The sequence below is a fragment of the Scyliorhinus torazame genome, chromosome 12, assembly GCF_047496885.1.
Source record: "Scyliorhinus torazame isolate Kashiwa2021f chromosome 12, sScyTor2.1, whole genome shotgun sequence".
NCBI lineage: Eukaryota > Metazoa > Chordata > Chondrichthyes > Carcharhiniformes > Scyliorhinidae > Scyliorhinus > Scyliorhinus torazame.
Genome location: NC_092718.1, coordinates 172728047 through 172749081, shown reverse-complemented (window position 1 = coordinate 172749081; position 21035 = coordinate 172728047). Strand labels below are relative to the sequence as shown.

The following is a 21035-nucleotide window of genomic DNA, read 5'->3' as shown; positions in this document are numbered from 1 at the left end:
CACGGATTCGTGAAGGGTAAGTCTCGCCTCACAAATTTGATTGAATTCTTTGAGGAGGTAAGTAAGTGTGTAGATGAAGGTAAAGCAGTTGATGCCGTATACATGGATTTCAGTAAGGCGTTTGATAAGGTTCCCCATGGTCGACTAATGAAGAAAGTAAGGAGGTGTGGGATAGAGGGAAATTTGGCCAATTGGATAAGTAACTGGCTATCACGTAGAAGACAGGGGGTGGTGGTGGATGGAAAATTTCCAGACTGAGACAGGTTACCAGCGGTGTACCACAGGGATCAGTGCTGGGTCCTCTGCTGTTTATGATTTTTATAAATGACTTGGAGGAGGGGGCTGAAGGGTGGGTCAGTAAATTTGCTGATGACACCAAAATTGGTGGAGTAGTGGATGAGGTGGAGGGCTGTTGTAGGCTGCAAAGAGACATTGATAGGATGCAGAGCTGGGCCAAAAAATGGCAGATGGAGTTTAACCCTGATAAGTGCGAGGTGATTCATTTTGGTAGGACAAATTTGAATGCGGGTTACAGGGTCAACGGCAGGGTTCTGAGGAATGTGGAGGAACAGAGAGATCTTGGGGTTCATGTCCACAAATCTCTGAAGGTTGCCACTCAAGCCGTGAAGAAAGCCTATAGTGTGTAGCGTTTATTAACAGGGGTGTTTGCTTTAAGAGCCGTGGGGTTATGCTGCAACTGTACAGGACCCTGGTGAGACCACATTTTGGAGCAATTCTGGCCACCTCGTTATAGGAAGGATGTGGAAGCATTGGAAAGCGTGCAAAGGAGATTTACTAGGATGCTGCCTGGATTGGAGGGTAGGTCTTATGAGGAAAGGTTGAGGGAGCTAGGGCTTTTCTCATTGGAGCGAAGGAGGATGAGTTGCGACTTAATAGAGGTTTATAAGATGATGAGGGTGATAGATAGAGTGGACTTTCAGAGACTATTTCCCCGGGTGGATGTAGCTGTTACAAGGGGGTATAACTATAAGGTTCGGGGTGGGAGATATAGGAGGGATGTCCGAGGTAGGTTCTTTACTCAGAGAGTGGTTAGAGTGTGGAATGGTCTGCCTGCTGTGAAAGCGGAGTCGGACACTTTAGGAATTTTCAAGCGGTTATTGGATAGACACATGGAGCACACCAGAATGACAGGGAATGGGATAGCTTGATCTTGGTTTCGGACAAAGCTCGGCACAACATCGAGGGCCAAAGGGCCTGTTCTGTGCTGTACTGTTCTATGTTCTATGTTCTAACCCATCAACCACTCTCATTTCAAACACTGCAGTGCCAAATGTTTATGGCCTGGCACTGACATTCCAGTCACACTGCCATCCCTTACCTCACTCTATATAATAAACACTGCCATCCCTTACCACGCACTGCATGATAGACACAGCCATCCCTTACCTCACTCAATATAATAGACACTGCCATCCCTTACCTCACGAAACATAATAGGCACTGGCATCCCTTACCTCACTGTACGTAATAGGCCCTGCCATCCCTTACCACACACTGCATAATAGACACAGCCATCCATTACCTCACTCTATATAATAGACACTGTGTAGCACAATCAAACACTCACGAGGCAAGATGAGAAAGAGTTGAACGATGGCTTTATTACGCAGACTTGTTCCCCAGCAGCACAGTTACAGAATGCGACTGCTGGGAGAACCCGGGCTCTTACACTCCCCCTTGCAGGGTGGAGCCAGCAGGAGGCTGATCCAATCGGGATCCAGTGTCTATCTACCAATAGCCTCTCGGCATCACAGGGTACCTTAATACCCCTAATACATACCACCACATTCACCCCTTGTTAAAAAAGAACCCGGCGGGGTAGTGAGCCGTATGGTGTAGGGGTTTCCAGAGTCGGTACCTAGGATGCCGCTAACACGGCGGCTATGCTCCGATATTAACTACTTACAATGCCGCTTTTACTGTGCAACCAAACCAAAAAATAGGCACTGCCATCCCTTACCACGCACTGCATAATAGGCACTGCCATCCCTTACCTCATGCTACATAATAGGCATTTCCATCCCTTACCTCACTCCACATAATAGGCACTGCCATCCCTTACCAGGCACTGCAAATAGGAACTGCCATCGCTTACCTCACTCGACATAATAGGCACTGCCATGCCTTACCACACTCGACATAATAGGCCCTGCCATCCCTTACCGCACATGAACATAATAGGCCCTGCCATCCCTTACCACACATCAACATAATAAGCACTGCCATCCCTTACCACCCACTGCATAATAGGCACTGCCATCCCTTACCACGCACTGCATAATAGGTAGTGCCATCCCTTACCTCACTAAACATAATAGGCACTGCCATCCCTTACCACCCACTGTATAATAGGCACTGTCATCCCTTACCACGCACTGCATAATAGGTAGTGCCATCCTTTACCTCACTAAACATTATAGGCACTGCCATCCCTTACCACCCACTACATAATAGGCACTGCCATCCCTTACCACACTCTACATAATAATCGCTGCCATCCCTTACCACACTAGACATAATAGGCACTTCTATCACTTACCTCACACTATAGAATAGGCATTGCCATCCCTTACCACACACTACATAATAATCACTGCCATCCCTTACCACACTAGACATAATAGCCACTGCCATCCCTTACCTCACTCTACATAATAGGAACTGTCAGCCCTTACCACACACTACATAATAGGCACTGCCAGCCCTTACCACACCCTAGATATTAGGCCCTGCCATCCTTTACACACATCAACATAATAGGCCCTGCCATCCCTTAACACACATCAACATAATAGGCACTGCCACCCGTTACCTCACATCAACATAATAGACACTGCCATCCCTTACCTCACTCCACATAATAGGCATGACCGTCCCTTACCTCATTCTACATAATAGGCATTGCCATCTCTTACCATGCACTACATAATAGGCACTACCATCCCTTACCACACTAGACATAATAGGCACTGCCATGCCTTACCTCACTCCACATAATAGGCATTACCATCCCTTACCTCACTCTACAAAATTGGCACTGCCATCCCTTACCTCACTCTACATAATTGGCACTGCCAGCCCTTACCACACACTACATAATAGGCACTGCCATCCCTTACCACATTAGACGTAATAGGCACTGCCATCCCTTATAAACTCTACATTATAGGCACTGCCATCCCTTACCTCACTCTACATAATAGGCACTGCCATCCCTTACCTCACTCTACATAATAGGCCCTGCCATCCCTTACCACACACTACATAATAGGCACTGCCATCCCTTACCACATTAGACATAATAGGCATTGCCATCCCTTACCACACACTACATAATAATCACTGCCATCCCTTACCACACTAGACATAATAGCCACTGCCATCCTTTACCTCACTCTACATAATAGGCCCTGCCATCCCTTACCACACACTACATAATAGGAACTGCCAGCCCTTACCACACGCTACATATTAGGCCCTACCATCCTTTACTCACATCAACATAATAGGCCCTGCCATCCCTTAACACACATCAACATAATAGGCACTGCCACCCGTTACCTCACATCAACATAATAGACACTGCCATCCCTTACCTCACTCCACATAATAGGCATTACCGTCCCTTACCTCATTCTACATAATAGGCATTGCCATCTCTTACCATGCACTACATAATAGGCACTACCATCCCTTACCACACTAGACATAATAGGCACTGCCATCCCTTACCTCACTCCACATAATAGGCATTACCATCCCTTACCTCACTCTACATAATTGGCACTGCCATCCCTTACCTCACTCTACATAATTGGCACTGCCATCCCTTACCTCACTCTACATAATAGGCACTGCCATCTCTTACCATGCACTACATAATAGGCACTGCCATCCTTTACCACATTAGACGTAATAGGCACTGCCATCCCTTACCTCACTCTACATTATAGGCACTGCCATCCCTTACCTCACTCTACATAATAGGTACTGCCATCCCTTACCTCACTCTATATAATAGGCACTGCCATCCCTTACCTCATTCTACATAATAGGCACTGGCATCCCTTACCTCATTCTACATAATAGGCACTGGCATCCCTTACAGCACTCTACATAATAGGCACTGCCATCCCTTACAGCACTCTACATAATAGGCCCTGCCATCCCTTACCACACACTACATAATAGGCACTGCCATCCCTTACCACATTAGACATAATAGGCATTGCCATCCCTTACCACACACTACATAATAATCACTGCCATCCCTTACCACACTAGACATAATAGCCACTGCCATCCTTTACCTCACTCTACATAATAGGCCCTGCCATCCCTTACCACACACTACATAATAGGAACTGCCAGCCCTTACCACACGCTACATATTAGGCCCTACCATCCTTTACACACATCAACATAATAGGCCCTGCCATCCCTTAACACACATCAACATAATAGGCACTGCCACCCGTTACCTCACATCAACATAATAGACACTGCCATCCCTTACCTCACTCCACATAATAGGCATGACCGTCCCTTACCTCATTCTACATAATAGGCATTGCCATCTCTTACCATGCACTACATAATAGGCACTACCATCCCTTACCACACTAGACATAATAGGCACTGCCATGTCTTACCTCACTCCACATAATAGGCATTACCATCCCTTACCTCACTCTACAAAATTGGCACTGCCATCCCTTACCTCACTCTACATAATTGGCACTGCCAGCCCTTACCACACACTACATAATAGGCACTGCCATCCCTTACCACATTAGACGTAATAGGCACTGCCATCCCTTATAAACTCTACATTATAGGCACTGCCATCCCTTACCTCACTCTACATAATAGGCACTGCCATCCCTTACCTCACTCTACATAATAGGCCCTGCCATCCCTTACCACACACTACATAATAGGCACTGCCATCCCTTACCACATTAGACATAATAGGCATTGCCATCCCTTACCACACACTACATAATAATCACTGCCATCCCTTACCACACTAGACATAATAGCCACTGCCATCCTTTACCTCACTCTACATAATAGGCCCTGCCATCCCTTACCACACACTACATAATAGGAACTGCCAGCCCTTACCACACGCTACATATTAGGCCCTACCATCCTTTACTCACATCAACATAATAGGCCCTGCCATCCCTTAACACACATCAACATAATAGGCACTGCCACCCGTTACCTCACATCAACATAATAGACACTGCCATCCCTTACCTCACTCCACATAATAGGCATTACCGTCCCTTACCTCATTCTACATAATAGGCATTGCCATCTCTTACCATGCACTACATAATAGGCACTACCATCCCTTACCACACTAGACATAATAGGCACTGCCATCCCTTACCTCACTCCACATAATAGGCATTACCATCCCTTACCTCACTCTACATAATTGGCACTGCCATCCCTTACCTCACTCTACATAATTGGCACTGCCATCCCTTACCTCACTCTACATAATAGGCACTGCCATCTCTTACCATGCACTACATAATAGGCACTGCCATCCTTTACCACATTAGACGTAATAGGCACTGCCATCCCTTACCTCACTCTACATTATAGGCACTGCCATCCCTTACCTCACTCTACATAATAGGTACTGCCATCCCTTACCTCACTCTATATAATAGGCACTGCCATCCCTTACCTCATTCTACATAATAGGCACTGGCATCCCTTACCTCATTCTACATAATAGGCACTGGCATCCCTTACAGCACTCTACATAATAGGCACTGCCATCCCTTACAGCACTCTACATAATAGGCACTGCCATCCCTTACCTCACTCTACATAATAGGCCCTGCCATCCCTTACCACACACTACATAATAGGCCCTGCCATCCCTTACCTCACTCTACATAATAGGCACTGCCATCCCTTACCTCACTCTACATAATAGGCCCTGCCATCCCTTACCACACACTACATAATAGGCACTGCCATCCCTTACCACATTAGACATAATAGGCATTGCCATCCCTTACCACACACTACATAATAATCACTGCCATCCCTTACCACACTAGACATAATAGCCACTGCCATCCTTTACCTCACTCTACATAATAGGCACTGCCATCCCTTACCTCACTCTACATAATAGGCCCTGCCATCCCTTACCACACACTACATAATAGGCACTGCCATCCCTTACCACATTAGACATAATAGGCATTGCCATCCCTTACCACACACTACATAATAATCACTGCCATCCCTTACCACACTAGACATAATAGCCACTGCCATCCTTTACCTCACTCTACATAATAGGCCCTGCCATCCCTTACCACACACTACATAATAGGAACTGCCAGCCCTTACCACACGCTACATATTAGGCCCTACCATCCTTTACACACATCAACATAATAGGCCCTGCCATCCCTTAACACACATCAACATAATAGGCACTGCCACCCGTTACCTCACATCAACATAATAGACACTGCCATCCCTTACCTCACTCCACATAATAGGCATTACCGTCCCTTACCTCATTCTACATAATAGGCATTGCCATCTCTTACCATGCACTACATAATAGGCACTACCATCCCTTACCACACTAGACATAATAGGCACTGCCATCCGTTACCTCACTCCACATAATAGGCATTACCATCCCTTACCTCACTCTACATAATTGGCACTGCCATCCCTTACCTCACTCTACATAATTGGAAATGCCATCCCTTACCTCACTCTACATAATAGGCACTGCCATCTCTTACCATGCACTACATAATAGGCACTGCCATCCTTTACCACATTAGACGTAATAGGCACTGCCATCCCTTACCTCACTCTACATTATAGGCACTGCCATCCCTTACCTCACTCTACATAATAGGTACTGCCATCCCTTACCTCACTCTATATAATAGGCACTGCCATCCCTTACCTCATTCTACATAATAGGCACTGGCATCCCTTACCTCATTCTACATAATAGGCACTGGCATCCCTTACAGCACTCTACATAATAGGCACTGCCATCCCTTACAGCACTCTACATAATAGGCACTGCCATCCCTTACCTCACTCTACATAATAGGCACTGCCTTCCCTTACCACTCTCTACATAATTGGCACTGCCATCACTTACCTCACTCTACATAATAAGCACTGCCTTCCCTTACCACTCTCATTCATAATTGGCACTGCCATCCCTTACTTCACTCTACATAATAGGCACTGCCATCCCTTACCACACTAGACATAATAGGCACAGCCATCCGTAACCACACACTACATAATAGACACTGCCAGCCCTTACCTCACTCGACATAATAGGCACTGCCTTCCCTTACTCACACTATATAATAGGCACCGCCTTCCCTTACTCACACTACATAATAGGCACTGCCTTCCCTTACTCACACTACATAATAGGCACTGCCTTCCCTTACTCACACTACACAATAGGCACTGCCTTCCCTTACTCACACTACATAATAGGTGGTGCTGCATGCAAAACCCATGAGGAGGATGCAATTTTTCAGGCCACGGTTGAACATTACTGTTCCAGCGAGCACCAAACTGAATTGTGGCTTTCGCAGCAGATAGCAGAGCTCAGCGTCTTCCCTTCTGCTGAGTAAGACCCTGAGAAGGAAGATTCCTTCTTTTATTCCAAGGTTCCAGGGTCTACATCTTGGTTGGTGCAACCAAACAAATAATGTTCTTTATCATCCCTGCATGCCTTTCTTCAATATCGTCATGTGTAGGGTCCTGTGCTCGCTGAAAACCCTCCGGGATTAGAACTAGACGATCATTCCAACCTCATTTGGGTGTTTCTGAGGGTTCACTGATGCAGTTTTTATCTGGAAATACAGCCTCCACCAAAAACATCTGCCAATGGTTCAGCAGATGTGAGGGCTGGGGAGTGGGGCAGCACAGAACAGTTGACCTGCCTGGCACCCCTCTACTGGATCCCTTTTCCTCTAAACATGTCAGCTCAAAGTATTCCTGATGACAAACCCTTTGGAGGCAATAAAGAGGGCATGGCGAAAAATAATAATAATGTTTATTCGTGTCACAAGTAGGCTTACATTAACACTGCAATAAACAAATGGCAATGAAAACTCATAAAAGATGATCGCCAGTTGGAAAAGAACACTAACCTTTAAAAAGCTTATCACAGTTGCCTTTAAAAACCTACGCCCATCCACAGATCCAACTCATGTCTCTGCCCCATCAGGTTTTAATAATAATAATAATAATCACTTATTGTCACAAGCAGGCTTCAATGAAGCTACTGTGAAAATCCCCTAGTCGCCACATTCCGGCGTTTGTTCAGGGAGGCCAGTACGGGAATTGAACCCACGCTGCTGGCATTGTTCTGCATTACAAGCCAGCTGTTTAGCCCACTGTGCTAAACCAGCCTATAATAGGTACTGCCATCCCTTATAAACTCTACATTATAGGCACTACCTATCCTTACCTCACTCTACAAATAGGCACTGCCATCCCTTATAAACTCTACATTATAGGAACTGCCATTCCTTACCTCACTCTATATAATAGGCACTGCCATCCCTTACCACTCTCTACATAATTGGCACTGCCATCCCTTACCTCATTCGACGTAATAGACACTGCCATTCCTTACCTAACTCTATATAATAGGCACTGCCATCCCTAACCACACTCTACATAATAGGCACTGCCATCCCTTACCACACTAGACATAATAGGCACAGCCATCCCTAACCACACACTACATGATAGACACTGCCAGCCCTTACCACACTCTACATAATAGGCACAGCCATCCCGAACCACATTCTACATAATAGGCACAGCCATCCCTAACCACACACTACATAATAGGCACTGCCATCCCTTACCACACTAGACATAATAGGCACAGCCATCCCTAACCACACACTACATAATGGACACTGCCAGCCCTTACCACACTCTACATAATAGGCACTGCCATCCCTTACCACACTAGACATAATAGGCACTGCCATCCCTTACTTCACTCTAAATAATAGCCATTGCCGTCCCTAACCACACTCTACATAATACGCACTACCAACATAACCTTTCATGGTTATGTTGGCAACTCAACGTCCTGCATGTCTGCTTGCCCTGCCTGCCTCCTTTTACATACCATAATGAAGATTCTGTCTGCTTTGGGAAGGAGATTCCGATGCTCACTCACATCCAACCAGAATACAGGCATCTGTCTGAACTGTTTTCCAAACTTCTCCAATCCCACTTGTGCTCTAAATCGGAGAGCTAAAAATTGGTCCCCATCCGTCTGATGGCAAAACCTAAGACAAGATTTTCCACTTACAGTGCCTCACACTGGGTGAGATATTTAATCCATTTGACTTGGCAAATCAAAAATCTAATTCTATACTCGGTAGCCACTCCCAGCTTGTCCTAGCCCAACTTCCAGTTCAGCTCAGTTTTGCCTCCCACTCGCTAGTTAACTCTGTGAGTGCTGAAAGCTCGGATATCGGTGCTGGTTAGTATGTGTCAGAGAGGAAATTGCTGACAAGGCAGCCACTGGTGCTCACACCTGGATTTGGGACTTCTTCTTCCCCACTGCTGGCTCGTTGATGGGCATTTTGATGGTTTCCTCATAGTTGGTCACAACAATGGAACGCAAGGAGCTGAAATTCGTGTGGACCTGTTTATCATCCACTGACCAGAATCGATGAAATGTCAGACACTTTTGGTACCTGCGATAAAGGCCAGAGTTCATGTTACAGAATTACAGCTACTTTGTACCCCCAGGTGCAATATTACCACTGCAGCGAACGGGACTGAAAGGAAGATTAAAGGGCTGAATTCTCCTCCGTTCCTGAGACTAAGTGTTGACGCCAGGCCACGATTCGTGGACTTCCACGACAGCAAAACTGGTGCCGCACCTAGACCGGTTCAGTGACTGTTAAGGGGCTAGCACCGGCGCCATGTGGAACACAATCAATTCCAATGAGAAATGGTAGCAGATTCACTGGCCTCACGATTGACACTCAGGAGGCTGACAAGCTGCAGCCACATATACTCACTTTACTCCCCACATACACACCATCCCAGCCAACAAGATGGCAGCAAGGAGAGCAGCCCCAAGATTCACCAATGCCGAACTTGAGACCCTCCTGGGTACCGTGGAGGAGAGGCGGGCCACTCTGTACACCGGCCTGGGAAGGAGGCTGCCAGCCACCGCCGTTCACCGTGCCTGGGAGCAGGTGGCGGAGGCAGTAAGCATCATGAGTAACACCACCCGGGCCAGCCTGCAGTGCCAGTTAAAACTGCACGTCCTCCTCAGGGCAGCCAGGGTGAGGAGGCAGCACTGTGTCCCTGGCACAAACACCCATCCCATACACCGTCAACCCCACCCAGCCAGACCGGCTAGTGTCGGGACCGGCAGTCCTCGGGCGCGCCATACTGTGTCCTACCTCCTCTCTCTCCCTCATCAGCCACGGTGCCTGTTACAAGACTTTTAAAAGCACAAGTGAACCTCGCCATTGGGAATTCGCCCTGATGGAGGCGGAGAAGCACGGAGACCCCAGAGAATATTGGGTCAGGCCCGCTAATGTTATGCCAACGGTGTTTACTGTTACGTGCGGCATGGAAGGCATTGATGCCACTGTCGAGGCACTGGGGAATTGTGATTTGGCATGAAACCGGTGCCTGCCTCGATTTCAGTGTAAAAACCAATTCTCCGCCCGATTTCAGCGTTGGCCGACGGCGAATCCTAGTCTTAGATCTTGACTGTATCCAAAATTCAGCATTTGCAAAAGATAATGTACCTGAGCAGTTTACACAGGGGGTCTCCCTCTGATCTGTTCTCTCTCTGTGGGTGCTGTTCCTGACTTTGCTATTTAAATCCTATGCTATGTACACGTGTGAATTCCCTGAGTGCGCAGGATTTTACACTGATACAATGTGGACTCCATGATCCAAATTGTCAACCCTTGCTGCATGGGGTCTGTACCCCAAACCATCATTGCCCTCACTAGATGAGTATTTTCCATCACTGCATGGGGGTTCAAGATCAAGACTGCTTTGTTTTGTCTTCACGGCATCTCGATTGCACCAGTCCCGCTATATGGACTTCAGATCCCAGCCAATAGCACGTCTACTCCAAACGCCAAGAGCTTTCAGTAAAATGTTGGGAGGATCGAAGCCATTGTCTTTGACAGTGACACAAGCTCTGTGCCCTTGACCATCACCAATTCCATTGATGTCTTTGATCACTGTCTCCAGTTTACAACCTGGCACATTCCACCCCCCGCCCCCATTTTCCGTGTAAGTTGCAATTGTGTCTTTAGCTGCCCCACTCCAAAGCTCTGGGATTCCATCCCTAAACCTCTCTAACTTTCTTATTTTTGAACCTGCCTCTTTGACCAGGCTTTTGGCCATTTCCCTCCCACCTTCCTCTACAAACCTGTGGCAAGCATCTATTTTTCTTATGCTCCTGTGAAACAAGGTGGAGTGTATTTCTACATAAAAAGTTACACAAATGCAAATGGCCATTGATGGCGGTGTTACCCCGAGCTGCATGTCTGGATCACCCCATGCTCATAACAAAGGGACCACATCTCAAACCATCTTTTCCTGTGTGGGGTTAGCATTCATTTTTGATTCCAGAGGATAAATCAGCAGATGTACTTTGATGTTATATGGGAGACTGACACATACCATTCTACTACGGACTCCATCTCGTCATCTGGCTGGTTTCCCACGATGTGGTCAATGAAATTCAGACTCACAGGGGGCCTGGGACAGAGATACAAACATCAGAGCAATACCAGCTACAATCAAAACAATAATCATTTCACAAAGTGCACAGTGAGTACCTCACCTGAGTGCAGGTAGGGCAGTGGATGTTGTCTACATGGACTTCAGTAAGGCCTTTGACAAGGTCCCTCATGGTAGACTAGTACAAAAGGTGAAGTCACACGGGATCAGGGGTGAGCTGGCAAGGTGGATTCAGAACTGGCTAGGCCATAGAAGGCAGAGGGTAGCAATGGAGGGATGCTTTTCTAATTGGAGGGCTGTGACCAGTGGTGTTCCACAGGGATCAGTGCTGGGACCTTTGCTGTTTGTAGTATATATAAATGATTTGGAGGAAAATGTAACTGGTCTGATTAGTAAGTTTGCAGACGACACAAAGGTTGGTGGAATTGCGGATAGCGATGAGGACTGTCTGAGGATACAGCAGGATTTAGATTGTCTGGAGACTTGGGCGGAGAGATGGCAGATGGAGTTTAATCCGGACAAATGTGAGGTAATGCATTTTGGAAGGGCTAATGCAGGTAGGGAATATACAGTGAATGGTAGAACCCTCAAGAGTATTGAAAGTCAAAGAGATCTAGGAGTACAGGTCCACAGGTCATTGAAAGGGGCAACACAGGTGGAGAAGGTAGTCAAGAAGGCATACGGCATGCTTGCCTTCATTGGACGGGGCATTGAGTATAAGAATTGGCAAGTCATGTTGCAGCTGTATAGAACCTTAGTTAGGCCACACTTGGAGTATAGTGTTCAATTCTGGTCGCCACACTACCAGAAGGATGTGGAGGCTTTAGAGAGGGTGCAGAAGAGATTTACCAGAATGTTGCCTGGTATGGAGGGCATAAGCTATGAGGAGCGATTGAATAAACTCGGTTTGTTCTCTCTGGAACGAAGGAGGTTGAGGGGCGACCTGATAGAGGTCTACAAAATTATGAGGGGCATAGACAGAGTGGATAGTCAGAGGCTTTTCCCCAGGGTAGAGGGGTCAATTACTAGGGGGCATAGGTTTAAGGTGAGAGGGGCAAGGTTTAGAGTAGATGTACGAGGCAAGTTTTTTACGCAGAGGGTAGTGGGTGCCTGGAACTCGCTACCGGAGGAGGTAGTGGAAGCAGGGACGATAGGGACATTTAAGGGGCATCTTGACAAATATATGAATAGGATGGGAATAGAAGGATACGGACCCAGGAAGTGTAGAAGATTGTAGTTTAGTCGGGCAGTATGGTCGGCGCGGGCTTGGAGGGCCGAAGGGCCTGTTCCTGTGCTGTACATTTCTTTGTTCTTTGTTCTTTGTTTATATGATATACACGCACTTTCTTTGAATATGGTATACACAGCATAGAATATTAAAATCATAGAATTTACAGTGCAGAAGGAGGCCATTCAGCCCATCGAGTTTGCACCAGCCCTTGGAAAGAGCACCCTACTTAAGCCCACACCTCCACCATATCCCTGTAACCCAGTAACCCCACTAATCTTTTTGGACATGAAGGGCAATTGAGCATGGCCAAGCCACCTAACCTGCACATCTTTGGACTGTTTGAGGAAACCGGAGCACCCGGATGAAACTCACGCAGTCACGGGGAGAACGTGCAGACTCCGCACAGACAGTGACCCAAGCCGGGAATCGAACCTGGGACTTGGAGCTGTGAAGCAACAGTGCTAACCACTGTGCTACCGTGCCACGTAGTATTGTAGTATTCCTGAGAATGAGGCTGTAATAATTGTCCTACACTAAACATTAGTAATCACTGTGCCATTTCAGCTGTGGTAACCCCTCCTGACTTTGACTTCACCTTATAGTCTGCTCCAGCCATATTGCACTGTATCTATGCATTGAGCGGCTTGGAGTGTGAGTGAGTAGAAGACAAGGGTGGATCATCTCACTAGCTTTAAGTTCTAATACGATACAGCATAGAGTTGTTGGACACATGCTGCTATCAACTATTGGAAGAACAGGTTCAGTATCCATTATCCGAACCCCGTGGGCCGGTTGCATTTCAGGATTCAGGTCATTTTGATTTTTGATGTCTTTGATATTCGGATGTACGGGTGAAGGATATCGGACTGTAGCAGAAACAGAGCCTTCAACATGCTGAGTAAGGGCCAAGTGCCTAATAGAGGAAATGGGAGACCATCTCTTGCAGGTTGCTACAGTCCTGTTTTGCCTATGCCCAACCCTTTGTATTGTCCTTTCGAAACTTCCAAACGTATTCATTCACTCACAGTGTGGGAAGAAGTGGATCCCTGAAGAGAGGCTCCTTGTATCCAGGCAGGAAGATGCCACGGTAAGGTCCCAGATACTCCACAAACGTGTGTGTTGTATCCCCGTACTGAAAGCAAGAGCCAGGGGAAATGCTGTTAGAAACACAATGCACCGTCCATGATCTTTGGAATCAGAGACTTTATCAAAGCGCACAGTGTGGAAATCATTAATGTTGAGAACAATGGGCAAGTGGAAAGATGAACAAATCAGGAAGTAATAATGAGATGACACAAAGCCTCTGGACTGTTAAGGAAAAGGAAAGGCTGAGGAGGTGAGGAATTCTGTATCTTTGAGATCCTGCAATTGTGAATTTAATCTAGATTTCAACTCAGTGAAGTGGAGAAGTACAGGGAGCTTGGAGCTTTGGAGGCACAAGAGCGGAGAGTCCAGAGTGGCTGTAGTATTATAACTGAATGTAATTTTCAAGGTTATATTCCACAGACCAGTTGTGGACCCTGGGTCCCAGCAATTAAGCCCACAGATTAAAAACACCACAGTTTTAATTTACCAATTTTCCATGTTTGAGTTTAATGGGCCAGGTGCTTTGGAAACAGTCGTGGAGATATAAAGGAATGAATGAAATGAAAATCGCTTATTGTCACAAGTAGGCTTCAAATGAAGTTACTGTGAAAAGCCCCTAGTCGCCACATTCCGGCACCTGTTCGGGGAGGCTGTTACGGGAATCGAACCGTGCTGCTGGCCTGCCTTGGTCTGCTTCCAAAGCCAGCGTTTTAACCCTGTGCTAAAGGAAGGTATTAAACAAGAAATCAGAGATGCGTACAATAAGAATACGGCTGTAATCATGGGTGACTTTAATTTACACATAGATTGGGCAAGCCAAACTAGCAATGGTGTAGTGGAGGAGGAGTTCCTGAAGTGTGTATTTCATGGTGTTTTAGACCAAAACATTGCGGAAACAACCAGGGAACAGGATATTCCAGACTGGGCAATGGGAAAGGATCAATTGGGGAGCAAAAACCGTAATATGATAGAATTCTTCATTAAGATGGAGGGTGAAGTAGTTGAATCTGAAACTAGGGTCCTCAATCTTAATAAAGGTAATTATGAGGGTATGAGGCACGAATTGGCAAGGATAAATTGGGGGACCTTACTAAAGTGGTTGAGTGCATTTCAGGAATCAGGTAATGGTTCATATTTAAAAAACATGTGCATGAATTGCAACAATTATTCATTCCTGCCTGGCACAAAAAGAAAAGAGAAAAGGTGACTTTGGCATGACTTACAAAATAAATTAGGGTTAATATTAAATCCAAAGAGGGACATGCAAGATTGCCAGAGAAAGCAGAAAGCCTGAGGATTGGGAACATTTTAGAATTCAGCAAAAGAGGCCAAAAAGTTTGATCAAGAGGGGGAAAATGGAGTATGAGAGTAAAATTGCAGGGGACATAGAAATTGAATGTAAGGGCTTCTTTGCCAAGAGAAAACGGCTAGTAAAGACTAATGTAGGTCCCTTACAATCAGAATCTGGGGAAATTGAAATAGGGAACAAAGAAATGGCAGAAGATTTGAACCCATACTTTTGTTTTGCCTTCACAAAAGAGGGCACATATACCCTCCGGAATGTTCAGGAACCAAGGGTCTATCACTATCACTAAGGCGATGGTATTGAATAAACTGATGGAATTAAGGGCGGATAAGTCTCCAGGACCTGATGGCCTGCACACTAGGGTATTAAGGGAGGTGACAGCGGAGATAGTGGATGCATTGGTTGTGATATTTCAGAAATCCCTGGGTTCTGGAAGGGTCCCGGTGGATTGGAAATATGCTAATGTGATGCCCCTATTCAAAAAGGGAGAGAGGAAAAAAGTAGGAAACTATAGACCAGTCAGCTTGACCTCTGTGCTGGAGAGGTTGTTGGAATCTATCATGAAGGAGTTGATGACTGAACATTTGGAAAGACAAAGCTCAATCCACCATTGTCAGCATGATTTTATGAGGGGAAAGTCATGCTTGACAAACTTGCTCGAGTTCTTTGAGAACATAACGAGCAAGGTGGATAATGAGGAACCTGTGAATGTGGTATATCTAGACTTTTAGAAGGCGTTTGATAAGGAGCTGCATGGAAGACTGATCCAGAAGGTGAGATCGCAGGGGTTTGGGGGTAGACTACTAGATTGGTTGGAGGATTGGCTGACTGACAGAAAGCAGAGGGTTGTGATAAATCGGTCCTCCTCTGGCTGGCGAACTGTAACTACCTGGGTGCTGCAGGGTCAACTGTTTACAATATATGTAAATGATCTGCAAGCAGGGATAGCAAAATTTGCAGATGATACTATAATGGGTAGAAAAGCAGGCAGAGTAGGAAAGCAGGCATTTTACAGACAGATATACATAGGTTAGGAGATGGGGCAAACATTTTCAGATGGAGTTTAATGTAGGTAAGTGTGAGGTTATCCATTTTGGTTGAAAAAGTAGTAAGGCAAATTATAATCTAAATGGGAAGCAGATTCAAGATGTGTCTGGGCAGAGGGATCTGGGTGTCTTTATTCATGAATCGCAGAAAGTCGGTATGCAGGTACAGCATGTAATTAAAAAGGAAAATAGAATGTTCCCATTTATTGCAAAAAGTCTGGGATATAAAAATAGAAAAATGTTGTTGCAATTTTCGAAGGGGTTGGTGAGACCGCATCTGGGGCGTCATTCTCCGACCCCCCAGCGGGTCGGAGAATGGCCGTTGGCCGCCACGAATCCCGCCCCTGCCGGTTGGCGAAGTCTCCGATACTGTATATTCGGCGGGGGCGGGAATCGGGCCGCGCCAGTTGGCAGGGCTCCCCCGCTCGATTCTCCGGCCCGGATGGGCTGAAGTCGTGCCGAGAAATTGCCTGTCCCGCCGACGTAAATTAAAGTAGCTATTTACCGGCGGGACAAGGCAGCGTGGGCAGGCTCCGGGGTCCTGGGGGGGGGCGCGGGGCGATCTGACCCCGGGGGGTGCCCCCACGGTGGCCTGGCCCGCGATTGGGGCCCACCGATCCGCGGGCGGGCCTGTGCCGTGGGGGCACTCTTTCCCTTCCGCCTCCGCAACGGCCTCCACCATGGCGGAGGCGGAAGAGACTCTCCCCACTGCGCATGCGCGGGAAACTGTCAGCGGCCGCTGACACTCTCGCGCATGCGCCGCCCAGGGATGTCATTTCCGCGCCAGCTGGCGGGGCAACAAACGCCGTTTCCGCCAGCTGGCGGGGCGGAAATCACTCCGGCGCCGGCCTAGCCCCTCAATGTTGGGGCTCGGCCCCCAAAGATGTGGAGCATTCCGTACCTTTGGGGCGGCACGATGCCCGTCTGATTGGCGCTGTTTTAGGCGCCAGTCGGCGGGCATCGCGCCGTTGGGGGAGAATTTCGCCTCTGAAGTATTGGGCGCGATTCTCCACTCCCACGTTGAAGTGGCCGCGCCATCGTGAACGCCTTTGAGGTTCACGACGGCGCGGAACGGCCCCGGTCCCGACCGATTCAGGCCCTGACAATGGGCCAGTATCGGGGCCGCGTCATCTACCCGCGCCAAGCTTGTCGCCCGCGTAAAAGCGGCGCCGAATAGATGACGCGGCCGGCGCCACATAACGGACGTCATCCGCACATGCGCGGTTGCCGTCCTGTCCAAATCTGCCCCGCATGAAGATGGGGGACGGATCTTGCGGGGCCGCGGAAGGAAGGAGGTCCTCCTTCAGAGAGGACGGCCCGACGATCGGTGGGCACCGATCGCGGGCCACCCCACATTCAAGGTGAAGCCCGGTGTAGGATCCCCCCTCGCCCCCCGACAGGCCGCCCCCCCAGCGTTCACGCACCGCCCATGACTGTAGCGACCAGGTGTGGACGGCGCTGGGGGGAACCCGCCGTTTTGGCCTGGCCGCTCGGCCCATCCGGGCCTCAGAATAGCGGGGGTGCCGGAGAATCGCCATTTTGGGTATCTCCGGCGATTCTCCGGCCTGCGGCCCGCAAAACTTGGACGAAATTCTCCTACCCGCTCCGCCACATTTCTGCCCCGACCGGCCGGCGGGAGTCTCCGTAACACCGGCCGGTCAATGGGGTTTCCCATTGTGGGGCAGCCCCACGCCGCCGGGAAACCCCTGGGCGCCGGCAAAACGGAGACTCCCGCCGGCGGAGAATGACGCCCCTTGACTGGCCCGTTCCCGCCGCTCGGGAGAATCGCGGGAGGGCGTCGGACCGGCGTCCCCGGAAATTTCGGCGGCTCAGGAGATTCTCCCAACCGGCGTGGGAGTGGAGAATCGCGCCCATTGTGTCCAGTTTTGGTCTCCTTAGTGAGGAAGGATGTGGTGGCATTGCAGGCAGTCCAGGGGAGGTTCACCAGATTGATTCCAGGGATGAAACGGTTGACGTATGAGGAGAGATTAAACAGTTTGGGCTTCTACTCGCTGGAGTTTAGAAAGATGAGAGGGGATTTGAGGGTGTATAAAATACTAAATGGGATTGATAAAGTAAACATAGACCAAATATCCTTCCTTGTGAGGAAATCTAGAATGAGGGGTCATGGATATAGATTGAGAGGCAGTAGATTTAGAACTGAGATGAGGAGGAACTACTTCTCGCAGAGGGTGGTGAATTTGTGGAACTTGCTGCCCCATAGAGCGGTGGAGCCTGAATTATTAAATGTTTTCAAGAAAGAGATCAATATATTTTTAATTCAACCACAGGGTGTTCTGGGTATGGTTTCTGCTCTGTATTTCAGATGTCAATAAGTTTCAGTCAGATCTAATCTAGGTTGACCCAGCAGAGCCATACCAGGCTGGGGTGGATAAACCATTCCCTGAATATATACAGTGAATCATAAGCAGACAGGGGATGAGATCTTCCAGCTCTTCACGACGGCAAGATCTTCTGTTCTCACCAACAACACACACCCCAGCAGCGGGACACCTCCTGCCACTGAGAAACATGCTGTGGGGAGGCCAGAGAATCCTGCCCACAGTAACCATAAGTAGCATAGTATATGTAATTATTTTTCAGTTTTTCCCCTGAAGTCAACAATTGTAAGTAGCTTAGAGTTATGTAGTTGCTGGCTTCCCATCCGCCAGTGCATTGAGCAGGGTGATGATTCCTCCTGTAATTTTTGCACTGACCGTCAGCAGAATATGTGAATACTCTTTACTCCACATGCCCACACAGTTCCCAGCGGAGCTCTCTTGACAGTCATTGTGAATGGGAACCATGACTTTTAGTTTTTCCGCCTACCTGTCACAGGACCATTGGAACAGTCTGATATTGAGTATACGCTGGCTGGTATTCTTGGCGGGATTGATCAGGAACTTCCTGAAATACTTACAGTTTTCAGAACAGCGTACTTCACTTTGCCATAGTTATCTTCCTCAGTCCATGGCTCTTTCACAATGATGGCTCCATGCTCCTTTGCTTTCTGCCAATAGAGGTAAACCATCACCATCAACCTCATTCCCTCCCCACTCAATCAACCTAATGCCAATCACTATTAACTGTAATTCAGATTTAAGAGCTCTAATTAAATGGGAGAGATTGATGTTGGCATATGCCGTGACAGCCCTCTACAAAAAGCAGGTGAGGTTTGGAATGCTGTATCCTGCGAAACTTTGGGCTACGTTTGAGGAACTCCATCACTACTTCGAGAGACCAGAACAGGTTTGGGCCTTCATTAAAGAGAAGAAGCTGGACTTGAACTAACGGGCACTTAGTTTTTTCAGTGCTCCACAGTGGCGGCGGCGGTCTGTTAACCTAACTTGCTTTGACTAGGAATGGACTTTTATTAAAAGAAGAAGCTGGACTTGAACTAAAGGACTCTGGGCTCACAGAGCTTTTGTGTGGCGGCGGTCTGTTAAATTATCCTGTACTGTAATGTTTTATCCAAGATTGTTTTCAGCCTGGACAGAGAGCGGGGGCTGGAGGGCGCACTGCTTAGGGTGATTTTGGGAGTTGCAACGAGGGGGGCGGGCCTGCACTTGGTATCTTTTGGCGGGAGATCGGGGCCTCTGATGGGGGGATGGGCTAGGGGCTGGTTAAGGGACTTGAAAGGGCACGGGGAGATACAATCAGGTTAATGGGTCCTTGGTGTGTGGGGGGAGGGCCCGAGCACTTGGGCGGGAGACAGTCAGGCGCCAAGGGCAGAGGTCAGCGTAGCTAGCATAGGTCAGGGGGCACCAGGGAGAGTAGGAGAAGGGGCGGGCTAGGACCAAGCGCAGGGCGGACCTGGCAGGTCAATCCTCGGGGGGGGGGGCAGCCGGGAAGGAGAGCAGAGAAGACTTAAGTGGGCAAGGGGAGGCGGGGGTGATCAGGGATCCCCCGGGGGAGAATGTCGCTTGCAGGGGAACAGCGTAGGAAACCGCAGCATCCGGGGGGGGGGGGGGGGGGGGGGGGAGGAGGAGGGTTAGAGCCACATTAGTTTAGTTGAACACGTGGGGCATGAGCTGATAGGGGAAATGCCTTATAAATATGTTTATTCTTTCCCACTGTTCGTTTTCAATATGTTAAGGCTTTTGTATATGCCTTCTTTTTCTCTGCAAATGTTACAAATCTGTTTTAAATAAAAAAATTCAAAAAAAAACCCCAAAAAACAACCCTATATGCCGTGAACTTCAGCGTCTAAGAGAAGGCCAATGAGAGAGACAATTGGCCAGAGGGACTGAGTTCTGAACATTAACCTCTCTTTCAGATGCCGGCAGACTTGCTCTACAATTCCAATATTTTCTGTTTTATTTCAGTATCATAATTTGCAATTTTGCTTTTTACAGAGGATTCTCACTATATCTGAACATTAGGCCCATTTCAGCTCTCACTGTAGTTTGTGATGTACCACAGCCTGTTGGAACTCCACCAAGGTCCGGTTACAACACGTCTGATTGAAAGGGGAGGCCAGGTCTGTAATCAGCCTGGAGCTATACACAGCACAGTCATAGTGCACTCATTACATTGCAGATAATGGGACCTGGGTAAG

General features: G+C 47.9%; 1 protein-coding gene across 1 annotated transcript in view; it reads right to left on the bottom strand.

The window, feature by feature from the left end:
• hpda (4-hydroxyphenylpyruvate dioxygenase a) overlaps positions 1-21035 on the bottom strand; it is a 77153-nt gene that overhangs the window by 43100 nt on the left and 13018 nt on the right. Inside the window, exons 4-7 of the mRNA XM_072469398.1 lie at positions 19398-19487; positions 14065-14171; positions 11749-11826; positions 9620-9782 (exon numbers count right to left, since the gene is read on the bottom strand). Coding sequence (XP_072325499.1) covers positions 9620-9782; positions 11749-11826; positions 14065-14171; positions 19398-19487 — 438 coding nt within the window. The remainder of the gene's footprint in view (positions 1-9619; positions 9783-11748; positions 11827-14064; positions 14172-19397; positions 19488-21035) is intronic.